Raw genomic sequence first — 13996 nt, forward strand, 5'->3', positions numbered from 1 at the left:
TCCTGATGCTAACAAGCCAATAACTTGCATTGAATTGCTTCGTTGACCGGAAATTAAAAGAACAAAGGGAATAAAGGGAGCTCTCTGATGTTTGGATAGTACTGTATAATAAATTAGAATGAGTTATTTACTTACAGCTATTTCTGTTTACATTTTGTTTGTGTACGTTTCACTTCGTTTATGCTCTTATTTCCAAGGATAGCACTCTCAGATGTATAGAGTTACTGCCGCCACAAATAAGGAAAGGAAGTCTGACTGTACTTTCTGTAATGGATTCTGTCACTGACTTCTACAGGTACTTAACTTCAAAGGCACAGAAATAAGCAGGAACCCCATAATACAGTGCTTCATTATGAACAAATTCTGAAACAGCAGAGTCTGCATAAAAAAAGAGACAGTCCAGCTACAGCTCAGGAACACAGCAGCCTGATTAAAATGACAACAATAACCAAACAGTAAGGCAGACAAGAACAGACAAAGGCAAGTTTAGGCAAATGAACAGCTTCAGTCTAATGGGGAATAGCTTTCTACTGTAAACAGGACCATGAAGATCAACTGTTGAAAGAATTTCTAATAACCAAACAACATGTCAAAACAATCTGTGGACACCCCTTCTAGTGAATGAATGCATTCAGCTACTTTACGCTGCCCCTATTGCTGTCACAGATGTGCAAATGCACACACACAGCTTATCTAGTCCCTGTAGAGAAGAACTGCCAATTGAAAAGGACTCTCTGGAGCAGCTACAAATGAACCTATTGGCACCATGCCTAATGCCATGCGTGGGCTAGAGGAGTATGAAGCCCCCCAGCATTGAGCTGTGGAAAAGTGGAACTGTGTACTGTGGAATGATGGTGATCCATCCAATCCTTTTGGGATGAGTTGGGGAAGTCACCATATATCCTGACCTCACTGACGCTCTTGTCACTGAATGCAATCGAATCCTCACAGCAATGCCCCATAATTCAGTAGATTATCTAGACCACAGAGACAAATACTCCTACAAAAGTTTGATTTCGGACATGTCCCAATACTTTTGTCCCTTTTCAATGTAATAACAGTCTAATGGTCCTCTGTTAGTCCCAAACTGAAGTCGTTACACATCACTGAATCAACAGCAGAGACTAAAGTTCCCTGGAAACTGTCTGTTTCTTCAGGCGACAGATTATTTGATGATCTGTCGATGATCTGTGGGAGCTAACCTTGATATGAAATGAAGTGGCAGAGGCATCACCGCTGAGACTGTAAATGATAGAGTTCACATTTGATTACATACAAGCTCACAAGACAGCATACAGTTCTTGCTCTGCCTCAAGTTTACTACGGAATAATAAAAGGAGCTCATGATCAAAGGTAAAGATAAGCCCCTGCATTAAAATGAGATCTATAAACCGAGGGGCATTGGCTGCAACAACATTTACAGCTTTACTGGTAAGGCACACTTTTAAGGCACAACACAATTAAGCCAGAGATAGACGCCTGTTGAAACACAGCATGGTACCCCTCACTCTTTCTCTGCACATCTCCTGTCTGCACAAGGTGTAGTTAAGGGACCCCACTTTGTCCTCTGAGGAAGTCAAGGCCGCTGCCATTCGCCAGGGCAGCCAGCCAAGAGCACTCTCCCACCCAGGCTGCACTGAGCAGGGCTGCAGTGGAACAACACAACGTACCTGATGGCAGTCTAATGTTAATGTCCACCCCAACATGCTGAAGAGGAACTGTGCACCTTCTTTACCTTCCCACACTTTCAATTCTTAAGCTCTATATATTGTCACTCCCTTCATAAGAGCGCACATAATCCTCTAAATACAAGCTGCGACAAAGAACCCTGAAAAACTACAAAACACACATCCAGAGAAAGACACAACATCATCCACAGCAGATCCAAATCTACATAACCTTGTCAAAATGCTACAGCATCATCTAAACATTCTCTTTATGTTTCAATTGATGTGGGAACAAACACACATAATTCTTTGCGTAATATGAGAGACACAACATACATAAAATTACACACCCCAACCTTTATTCATTTCTGAGCTCTGATAAGACAGAATGGACAAAAAAGGACAAATGGAGGCACGTTTCAAAAATGTCGAGTACAGTTGGGCAGCGTTTAAGGAGTGTTTAAGGAGAGTTTAAGGAGACTGTCATTTATCACAATAACGATGAGCCGGCAAAATTAAGCTGTTAATAAGTTAGCAACTAGAGGTGTAAGATTAAGATACTGATATCAAAGTATGACAATATTATGTTCTGCTATACTAAATCAACTCTTGGTGGCAGTGTATCATTTTGTGTTGTGTTTAAAACCCGACATGGATAGCAGTGTTGTATTCGGCCTTCAGATCCCACTGCTCTGACTGCATAAAAGGTAAGCTCATCTTTTTGGCAGATTGTATGTTTTAGTACCATGAGAGATTTCATTTAAATAAATAAATAAAACAATATATCGTCTTGCAATCATTTGCATTTGTGGCATTTAGCTGACGCTCTTATCCAGAGCGACTTACAAGGTTACTCGTATTACAGAGGTGGGTCAGTGTAGTGTTAGGAGTCTTGCCCAAGGACTCTTATTGGTGTAGCGCAGCGTAGTCACCAAGACCGGAAATTGAACCCCAGTCTCCCACGTGGTGTGGTAGCTCAGTGGCAGGTAGTGGTGTTATCTGTTGAGCCACACCAACCACACAACCACACAACCAATCACACAACCACACAACCAATCAACCAATCATATTGTATCGCCCTACTAGCCATGTATGAGTAGCTTTTTGCATATTAATGTCATTTCCTAAAATATGTCAAATTTAAACACTTACTTTTACCTTCATGTAACTACTTTGATTAAACCAGTGTCCCATTAATGGTGTTTACCTGATCTGAATAAAACTAGTGTAGTTTTTAAAGAAAATAAATACGGTATAATTATCAAGCATCACTTTCAGTACTGAAGGTTTCAGCAGCAGCATCAGAAAAACATGCCATGGTCCCTTCATTACTTCCAAACTTATTCTTTAATGTTTTATTATATATTTACTGAGAATAGCATTCAGTGGCGTACCAACATCTCTGGAACAAACATCCCGCCAGCCAGTTTTAGATTATGACTATGTCTTGACCTATTCCCACTGGAAACCTATAAGAGGTGCGTTTCTGCAGCGTAGCTGCTGCTAAAACAGTAGATTTATCAAGATCACCTCAGAGAGAGCTGGTAAATAAACATTCAACAGCATTATGCAATGCATCCATAAAGAAAAAAAACCTAGAGACCTATTTTTCAGACACCATCTAAGCAGACAATCTTGAGTTATTACAGTTTACAGCAGCTCAGACGGCTCTTTATGTCTGCGGTGATCTGCATATGCCACCTCACTCTGTATGAATGGTTTGAAGTAGGTCCAGTAGACCACTGTTGAAACAGAAGCTGAATTTTATGAGGTGCGATTTGCAAAGTGGACGATTTGAGACTTATTACAGCGGCAGTGGCCCTGACACTTGCACAAAGGTGAGAAATGTAAAAAGAAAATCCCTGTGTCAGCAGTGTAGCAATATTAAAACACACAGCGTTTCGTATTTCGCCACAGGAGATGAAAAAACGGCCACTTAACAGGAACTCGTAGTGAACACAACCATGCCTCGGTTGTGCAAAAGAAAGTAATTAATACTGGAGCACCGCAGCCTTAATAACACCAAAGCCATTGGCTATAGCCCAAAGCCCAAAGAGTTGGGGGTTGTGAGCAGATGTGGACGAGGCAGTGGTCGGTTCAGCTAAAAGACAAGTCGCAGCCCCTTTAGTCCATCCCAGGGTGCTGCTCCCGGCCTCAGTCACATATCACACTTTCATTCAATATTTAAAAAGTGTTTCATTGATGGACAAAGCTTGCTCATTATCTACAGGCCTGAGCTGCCCTTCGCTGTTGCAAACGGCATTCTGATTAAAGTCACTGTGAATCAACAGAAATCAGAACACGTTGTCTTCTGTAACGGGAGGCATGGGGTCACTGAGGGTGGGACACGAGGGTTTATCCACAAGGATTTGACCGAATCGTGAAAAGAAACAGTTTCTAGTCTGCAGGTAGTCTTGGAGGACTATTAATGTTCTACAACCCTTCTGGCAGTCTGGAGAAGGGGGACAAAATACTGACAGGACATGAGGCACAGGAGGAAGAGGGAGAGAGGTTGTACCAGTGGTTAGACTATATTTATTACAGCATTTAAGAGCAGCCAAGAGTGGAAGTAATGACTGGTTTAGCACAGGAAGAGGAGAAAATGGTCGTATATTATTGGTTATCTCTTACAGACCCACGAGGTCATCAGCATTGTGCAAGAAAGTAAATACAAGCAGATTGTCCTGGGTTCCGGGTGAGTGCATATTTCAGTGCAATATAACACAGAATAATGGCAGAGATGGCATTTGGCATTCCTATCTGTAGTAATTATCCGGGCAATATACTAAGTTAACAGCCAGCCATTTAGCTCAAACTTGCAGAGTACACCTGATTGTTGGATCAGATTGAGGTCAGATCATGTTCTCGGCCCAGACCGAGACCCTTTACAGGAAGATCCGACCAATCCAGCGACTTATGTAACACACAATGAAAAAAAAAGATGCACAAGAAAACGCTAATTCAGACATGAACGCACTGGGATCTCAGTAAAAAGCCAGTGTGGGGAATAGCTGCCCGGTGGAGGCGGTGAGATATAGCTGTGCTCTTCGTGTGAAGGAGAACCAGCCGTCTGGTACCCTGCAGGGTGCAACCTCCACAGCTTTGGGTTTCTGCACTGACCCTGGGCTCAGGCTGTGTCTCACACACACACAGGAGGGGGCTGCAGCCTGTCGAGGGGACTCACGCTTACACTTTCTACTGTACTGCACTTGCATTTGAGCAGCTCGCTGTTCTAAACGTGGACCTATTACATATGTATCACTGCTGTCACGCAAAAACCTTGCATCTCCATTTTTGCAGTTTTTTTTTTACTTTTTGCCATAATTGGAATCTGGCAGTTTTTCTTCATATTGTGTGAAGAACAAGAGAAATGCTCCAAAATGATCTGGAATATAAATATTTTTTACACATCCATTGAAAGTTAAGAAGGGTTTTTCCTTTTCTTCCTGGAGATTTGAGGTTTTGCATGACAGCAATAATTTTTTCATTGCCAGTTCCCAACAGCTCCAAAGCCTTTATCATACAATGCCACCAGAACTGGGTTAGTAAAAGCTAGCACATGCTCCCTCCAAGACATATGAAACGTTAATCAGCTTGGTGAAGAACACTTACGGACTATTTTTTAAATCAGTTAACAGACACCCACACTGGCTAACATCCTGCTGTGTGTGATTGGGGGGGCTAACATCCTACCCACCCAGAGAAAAAGCGAGGCTGATTACGCTCTTTTGGACTCTCAACCGTGGCTGGGGCATCACAAGTGGGATCAAAGTTACAATCTCCAGATGATGGGGAAACACTTAGACACTTGCACCATCCAGGGGCCTGCATTTAATTTTTTAAGAACCCTCATTAGAAAGCTTTGTTGTAGAACAAAATGTGGTGTTCTACAAATAGTCTGTAGCATCAGAATGAAGAACTATGACAACTTGGTATTAGATTATGTACACAAAGTAATGGAGGTATTAAAAATTAACAATAGATCCATCAACAGATGGATTATATGAATAACCTAGCCTTCATAACCCAAGCAAAACCATAAAGCTACACAACACGAAGCTTAAATGTCTGCAGGAAAGGTCACCTACGCTTTGAGAAGCATGACCACACAGATAAAAAGCAAATGCTCCAAATGTACAAAGAAGCAAACCTTCAAAATGGTATTAACATTAACCCTGCTTTTGTCCGGAAATGAGTCTGTGCATCTTCCATGAGTCATAATAATACCTTAGTGAGACCCACAGTGGGCTTTAATGCAAGCCTAAGTGAACAACTCATAAAGCACCATCTACTCTTTGGCTGTAATTACAGCAAGCATAAGATACAGATCGTCATTTCAAGAGCAATCTCCAGCTAAGGACAATAACCGTGTGATCCTCGAATGAAACAGAAGAGAGGGATAAATACACTGCCAGGTTTAAATGCAAAACCCTTGTTTACAGATAGCTACTACTGCAATAGATCTCCAGATAAAGGCTGATGTTGCACAGATTCTCTTTTTCTCCATGTTGTGTAACTAGACCCACTCTACTGAACAGCACACGGCACAGTACAGTTGCTGCAGGATGCATAGCACCACCTCCTACTGCTTAATTAGCCTATGTAATTGAATTAATTATGTCCTCGCTCAGACTTACTTAACCCTTCTCTAAAGCTTCACTCTGAGGCAGAGAACACTACTTCAGAGGCCAGTTATGCAAGGTCAGCTTCACTGCTGCGCAGCTCCTAGTGCTCTACATGGAACTGCAGACCATGCAAACCAATAAAAGAATGAACACACTAAAACAGCTTGATTTAAAACTCGGAGCACAATGACTGTAGTAAGTGGTATGATATATTATAAAGAAAGTATTGGGACACCTGCTCATTCATTGTTCCTTCTGAAATCGAGGGTATTAAAAAGAGTTTATCCTGCTTCTGTTGGAGTAAGTGTCTTTTGTCGTTTGACTGCATTCAGTGACATGAGCGTTAGTGAGGTCAGGATGTTGGATGATCACCACCCCACCTCATCCCCAACTCCCCAACTCATCCCAAAATAATAGGATGGAGCACCAATGCATCATTCTAGAGAACACAGTTCTACTGCTCACCAGCTTAACTGCGGGCTGTACAGCCCATGCCTGGGATTTGGCATGATGCCAACAGGTTCATGTTTATCTGCGTCAGAGAGTCCTATTCTATTGGCAATACTTCTCTACAAGAAATTTGCACATCTGTCTCAGCAACGGTTGCAACAGCCACACAAGGAACACCTTACTCCTTTTACACAGTGAAAGAGCACATGCAAGAGCACCAAAATACCAAATAATGGATACACTACATTAAATATTTACACTTAAATGGCTAGTTTGCCAGGTAAAGCTGCCATAGGTGTACTTTGTAAGTATACAATTACTTAAAGTAGATTGTATTAGAATCTCTCTATTCCATCCATCAAAGGAAATGGACCACAGCTGCCCAGATATTATTCAGGGTTTGGACCATTCTCAGTACAGCAGTGACAACAACACTGCATGGTAGTATGTTCTGCACCCAAATGATTGTATAGGGCACAGAAACTGACCTCTAGGAGCTAGAGGATGACTGACACAAACTATGCACATACAAAGGTGCACAGAAAAGGTGTGCCAACAAGGCAAATGTGCATAACAAGGTGGCCAGTAAGTGTAAAAGATCTGGTCAGTGGTGGTCCAATGGTGGTCCTGTTCCCTTGAAGGAATGTGGTAGAAAGCTGATGAGGTATGCATCAACAGAGAGGCTATACTTACTAACTGTAAGCCTACAAAATGCAGCTACTGTATGATATATCTAATACATTGGCCAATCATGTGGTGTTATTTTGAGCACCCCTGTACACAACCTAGAAAGCTCATCAAGAAAGAAATGAGTTTATAAGCCAAGTATATAATATGCCACTGCCGTTGCTAGATGCCATTATAATAGGCTACTATTAGAAATGTGTAAATGAGTTGTAGATGTAAAGGAAGTACACAATGATAACATCCAGGTCTTTCTGAGCCTGTAAATGCATGCACCGTTTGGAAATCTCTGACAGATAGGCCATTATTTGCACAGAAAACTTTCTTTCTTAGCTTTATGAAGCACATTTTGAACAGAAAAGAAAGTGGAAGCACTAATAAGAATAGATGTTCTAAAATTCATCTCTAAGTCCTGAGTGGGGAACAGAGGCTCTTTGAAGCCAGCAGTTTGCCAAGAAGTGCAAGAACTCCTAGCCTCTATTAGACTATTGTTCTCTGACTGCAAAAATGACTTTTTTTCAACACAATGCAAGCAGCTCTGAAGGTCTGGAGACCATCGTTTCTCATCTCTGGCCCTGGAATATCTTCAGCTCCACCTGATTCAGCTAATCTTCTGCTTTGCAAGTCCATCCAGAATTAAAGTGGAAACACAAAATAGGGGGCCTCCACGACCAGGGCTGTAAATTGTACAAGCAGTGTTCTACATTTACGTGGCTTCTGTACCACCCCAACCTGCCTTATTTTAAAACTGAAAAAATGATCAAATACAAAGTTCAGTTTGCTCAATTCTAAATCAGTCCTTCAATAAGTGTTAGATCATCAGTCTGAGAACAACTGCTACTGTTAAACTGCTTAGTCAGTAGGAAAACAGTCTCTTACTACTGAACGAATTCAAGTCTGTCTGACAGAAAGCACACTTCTAAACGTTTAGAAGGAAGAAAGTTTGTTTGGTTCAGTCGTTTTCACGCTGTGTGTTAATTTACACCACCTTCATCAGCCTGGGCTGTTGACACAAGGCAGAACTGCAAACTGAGATCCATCAGACAAGGCTATGTCTTTCTAGTCTTCAACTGTCCAGTTTTGGTGAGCCTGTGCCCACTGCAGCCTCAGCTTTCTGTTCTTAGCTGATAAGTGGATGATGTTGTGCATTCTGAGATGTTTTTTTCTGCTCACTAAAGTAGCCTTTCTGACAGCTTATATAATGCCACACTTAAATCATTGAGAGTACATTTACATTTACAGATACCTCTAAGTTTAGACTCTACAAAACACAAGTCAATAAGGTGAACACTCTGCTATTCACGCAAGTACTCTCAGAGTACTTGCCCCCCACGTCCCGTTTCTAATGGTTAATGTGAGCATAACCTGAAGCTGCGGGTCCATATCTAAATGATTTTATGCACTGTACTGCTGCCACACGAATGGCTGGTTAGAGAATTGTATGGGTGAGTGGTGGCTCGGTGAGTGTGTATAGTAGCATATAGCTGCTATACACACTTGGCTTGCTATGGTCAACGTAGAAGCTACAGCTTACATATAGCTAACAGTGATGCCTCTCTACTGGTTGCAGGGAGATGGTGAGCTCCCAAAGTAATGGTCAGCTAATTCCTTAGTTTTGTGTATGTCATCCTAACATTGCATTCACTGAAGCCACTCGAATCTGACATTATGACGGAAAGAAGATGCAAATGACATCATATCATGTATGTACCTCAAGTAATCAATAACAACCCACACACACAGCATCTACACACAGCAAGCCTATATACCTGATCTGACTAGTTCACTAATAAACAAGCCCCTCCTGAGCTAAGCTGAGAAATGGTAAGATGTGCAGGTCAGGCTTGTGGGCAACATATCGGCCTGCGCATCTTGGGCTTGCTTTGAGAGTCAGCATTAGAGTGCACTGTCACAGTGTAAAGTGAACACAATGCGAGGCAGAACTGATGCGCTACCACAGAGACCACAGAGGCTGCCACTCGGCAGTGGGCTGCGTGCCCCCAGACACGCGCGCCGCACTCGCCACGCTGCTTTTCCAGCGCACTGTATAGGCCTCACGTTGTGCCAAGCCAGGTAAGATCCTACAGCGGCTAAATAAACCATCGACGGTTTAAAGAGGAGTGATTCTGTGATCTGAGTGGAGGCCTGAGTTGCCATAAACAGCTCTTCTTTGAAGTATTCCCTTTTTTTTTATATAAAAAAAAAACTATCCCAAATTTAGTGAACATGTAAACTGGTGGCAGTACTGATAGACAGAGAAGACAGTAAGCAAGAGCACCACCAAGTTATGTCCCATCTCCTAGAGGAGCAGATATTAGATATCCTGCAGGGAGACCGAACAAAAAAAAAACAAAACAATAAAAACAACAAACCTGTGTTTACCCCATGTCTATAGCGTCAGCAAACACAGGCCTTCACACAGTTGCACTCCCAGCACTGCCAAGCGCAAGACTTTGTCCCTGCCAGGCAAACGATCGCCAACGCAGGGGCTATCTGAAAGTGCCATCTGCTGGAGCAGAAGGCATCCGTAGAAAGCACACTTCTAAAACTCTTCAAAACGCGCTGGTTAGAAAGGACAAAGACAAACGAGTTAAGTAGGAAGACAATGGGAGCACTGAGAGGGTCTGGAGTCGAGAAACACCATTACATAATGCCCAACCCTACAGAGAGAAAGAGAGCGAGCACGCTAACGCTAAGGCCTTGGCCACAGCGCTACCCCTGCTACATGTTTCTAAAAATACAGGTCCGGCGCTGTAGACCGCATCCAGCAAGCCCATCCAGATTTCCACTCACTTCATTAATGCTAAGGCTCGTAATTGCCGTGGCAAAGTAATAATAACAAAAAAAAAAGGCTCTTGCTTTGCTACCTTTAATCACTGTCAGAATAGGGAAGGTGATGGTGTATGGCGTCTCTTTCAGAGGACCAGAGTTCAAGATTAGGAGTCCTGATCTAGGCTCAGACTGTATAACTGCATCAGAACACAGGTTCCTGGCTCTGGAGTACTCACTGCCGCAGGCTGGGTTTCTTAGCACGGAAGCATTACAGCTGAAGCACATCTGCACAAAGATGACTCCTAAATGGTCGAGCGAGCATCACACTGAGCACTCTCTCTACCAGGTAAGATGATTTTAACAGGGAGATGCTTTTGAGAAACTGGGCCCAGCACATTTTTGTGTACTCCTGCACAAATCCTTGCACTGGAGTATCCTGGCGTATCCTTGCACCCAACATCATGCCTTTACCGCTTTCGTGTTGGCAGCGATTAACAGAACGTGTTAACGTAGGCCTTGACACGTTATTACAACTGAAAAGAGACGTGAGAACATCTATTGTCCCGAATATACAATGAGTCCTTGTTTGGCATGAATCTGGTGATGAATCACACGTTCGGCTTGGTACTTAAAACACATATCAGGCGACAAAATACAGGCATAGCATTGTTTTTGGGTTTGTTTGGGGTTTTTTTTTTAGATTCGGTTGTCTGGGCTACCAGAAGGCCGAACTCCCTTAAATTAAAAACACAGTGATGCTGTTGAAGAGTCCATATTATGAAATGTTATAAAAATGTTCACAATATTCAAGTCGTATGAGCATTTTCCACTTTTTGCTGTATATAAAACAATGTGATAAGGTGCGTAAAGCTTGCTCTACAATCCGTATATTTCACAAAGGAAACTAAGCTGCAAAAACACCCATATTAAAGTTACTGTTTTCATGATGTCGCTAAAACCAGCATATTTACATTCATCCAGGGCCTTTAGCGTCATCCAGTAACGCCGAGGTTATAAGGTGTGCCGACCGGGACTGGGGCAGCCAATCAGAACACACTTCAGGCTTAGAAGCATCATAAGGGAATTATAAGGGATCAAAAGAGACTGGATGCTGCATAAACCCAAACAAAACAACAACAGAAGCGGACCTCAGAGGACAGATGACCATGAAGGAAGAATGCAGGACATGGGCCCCTTAGGTGTCCCTTAAGTCGACGTTTTGCTGATGCAACAATTACATTAGTGTACACTACTGTACGATGAGGCATCGTGCTGCCCTGTCTAACCTCTGCCTATCAAACACAATCATGCTCAAAGTGTCAGGCCACTTCTTGAAGTTGCCACGACTCATTTCCACCCACCACTAGGTCCAAGGCCAAGGCCAAAGCTGTAGCCAAAAGGACAAGCACATTCTCAAAAGAAGTCAAGATGTGGCAAATGTGGGCAAGTGCATCTAAAGGGGGTGTGATAGAGAGAGAGAAACGCGCGAAGGGGGGAAACCGGCAGCCCATCCACAAACACTGCAGTGCATAGTGCATGTGTGCGTTTCTGTATGTGTGCATGTGTGTGTGTGTGTGTGTGTGTGTGTAAGAAGAAGCCTGTACCGAGCCTGTAATCACGCACATCAACTTCTTTCAGTGCAGGAGACTGGAAATCAACAGGAAAACTCCATCAACAGCAAACAGCCTGTTGGAATAAAGAGACATGCACACAGGGTTGCCTTTATGTGCCATTCTGCTTCTCTCCCTGCGTGCCTGTGTGCAGTGGGGCAACTGCAACAGTGCTGTACGCATGACAGAAGTACAAGTGCAGGTGAGAAGAAAGTGGCTCAGCATCAGGACCAGGACCCTTTTTTTTTTTGAGCAAGGAGACAGAGCAGGCTGGGCCATGTTGTTCTCGTTTACAATAATAATAATAATAATAATAATAATAATGATACCAAAGGCTAACTGGGTGAGTGATGCGGGGCTCAAAAACCGCAGCAATCCCCCCCTGCTGAAAGCACCACCAGAGCAGAGCAGTTCTGAACACACGTAGCGCGAGCCGGAGAGCACACTTCAGCACCTCTGCCGGCCAGCCTGAAGCAAAAGCACCGCATAGACCTGTGAGATTGGGCTGATAGCGAGAAAGTTAGCCTCAGCGTTAGCGCTATTACTAACAGCAGCAGCAGCAGCAACAGCAGCGGCGACAGCAGCAACAGCAGCAGGGCTGTAAGTTGTACCGCTGCTTCCCCCCTGCCATTCTCGTTCGCTGCACACACACACACACACACACACTCACTCATACACACACAGATCGTCGACTGCGGATTCTGGATGGTGCCACCGTGCACCGCCGCGCCGCAACCACAAAAGAGAAGAGAAGAGAAGGAGAACGAGGGGCTCACCACTTGGGTTCTTGCTTTTCTTGAGACTCTTGCCACAAAGACACTGCAGCATATGCGTTCCTTTGCTGAAGATGTTCCACAGAAACCACATTTGATTTGGGGCGAGGAGGAGCGGCAAGGTCCGGCGGCAGCTTCTTCTTGTCTTGTCTCTTTCAGACACCCTGCTAGAGCAGAGGAGACCCTCTCGGTTGCATAATAGTGGTGGTAATGAAAACAACAACAACAGCAGCAACAACAACAACAACAGCAGCAACAAGGACAACAACAGTAACGCTGGCACCGACGAAAGCTGGCGCGAGCTGCGGCGGCTCCGTGTTCTCCGGGCTGCGGGCGCGAGAGAGTCATAGAAGAGCGCGAAGGCGCGCGCGTCGAGCGAGCCAGCCGACAAAAAAAAAGCGTCCGTCCGTCCGCGGTCCTCCTCACGCGCTCACGTGGCACCGGGCTATACACTCGGCTTTAGGACGCTCGTGGAAGCAGCAGCAGCAACAACAGCCAAAAAAAAAAAGAGGAGAAAAAAAAGGGGGGGAGGGAAAGGTGGGCTGCTCGGTGCCACCGCCGGTAGTAGTAGTCCGTGTTGTTGAGGGTGTACTCTGGAAATTGCATGTGTTGCACGAGGAGGTGCATGGGGAGGAGGGGTGGAGAGAGAGAGAGAGAGAGAGAGAGAGAGAGAGATGGACGTGCAAGCCTGGGAAACGAAGGAGACGAGGCGGCTGGCTGGATCCCCTATGAGTTCATCATCCCTATCCCTCACCAGCAGCACGAGCCCCGTTTTCCCCTCCACCTTATTCTGAAGCCCCTCCACGTGCAACTCCACTCTCGCTTTGAAAGGCGGCCGTCATCCCCTCACCTCACTGCGGTGCTGTGCAGCCCAGGGATCCAGAGCTTTGCTTCCTTTAAAGGTGTGTGTGAGAGAGAGAGAGAGAGAGAGAGGGTGTGTGTGTGTGTGTGTGTGTGTGCTTCTGTGCCCCCCACCTTCACTTGGACATCATTGGCACAGTCTTCAGTTCTTTCAATGCCAACAATAGAATAAGTGTGAAGTGTTTTGCACAGTATTTCCACTTCGCATTGGATCGCTGTGATAGGATGATGCTGATGATGCTGATGATGAGGATGATGAAGATGATGATGATGAGGGGGAAGAGGTGAACGTTGCCTCGCCGTTACATAAACACGTGGGACAGAAGAGTCTTTTCTCAGTCCTTTTTTTTGGGGGGGGAGGGAGACAGAGGGAGGGGCGAGACTTGATAGGGTAATGGTTTGTAATGGTTTTCAAACAGGTAGTCTTCCAGTGCTTTGAGGGGTCTTGGCCACATGCCGCAACCTTGCAGTATCAATGCCAAGGAAATACAACATTGTCAGAACGTTGCCCACTTTCTTACATCGTTGCTGAAACGTTGTCAAAAGGCGGTACT

The 13996-nt window shown here is 44.3% G+C and overlaps 1 protein-coding gene across 1 annotated transcript in view; it reads right to left on the reverse strand.

Annotated features, from left to right (window-relative positions):
* Positions 1-13411, reverse strand: part of fgf14 (fibroblast growth factor 14) — a 208493-nt gene extending 195082 nt beyond the window's left edge. The window contains exon 1 of the mRNA XM_072686318.1: positions 12585-13411. Coding sequence (XP_072542419.1) covers positions 12585-12675 — 91 coding nt within the window. The 5' untranslated portion in view covers positions 12676-13411. The remainder of the gene's footprint in view (positions 1-12584) is intronic.
* Between the last annotated feature and the right edge of the window lie 585 nt (positions 13412-13996).

This window comes from Salminus brasiliensis, chromosome 8 (genome assembly GCF_030463535.1).
Source record: "Salminus brasiliensis chromosome 8, fSalBra1.hap2, whole genome shotgun sequence".
In the NCBI taxonomy this organism is placed as follows: Eukaryota; Metazoa; Chordata; class Actinopteri; order Characiformes; family Bryconidae; genus Salminus; species Salminus brasiliensis.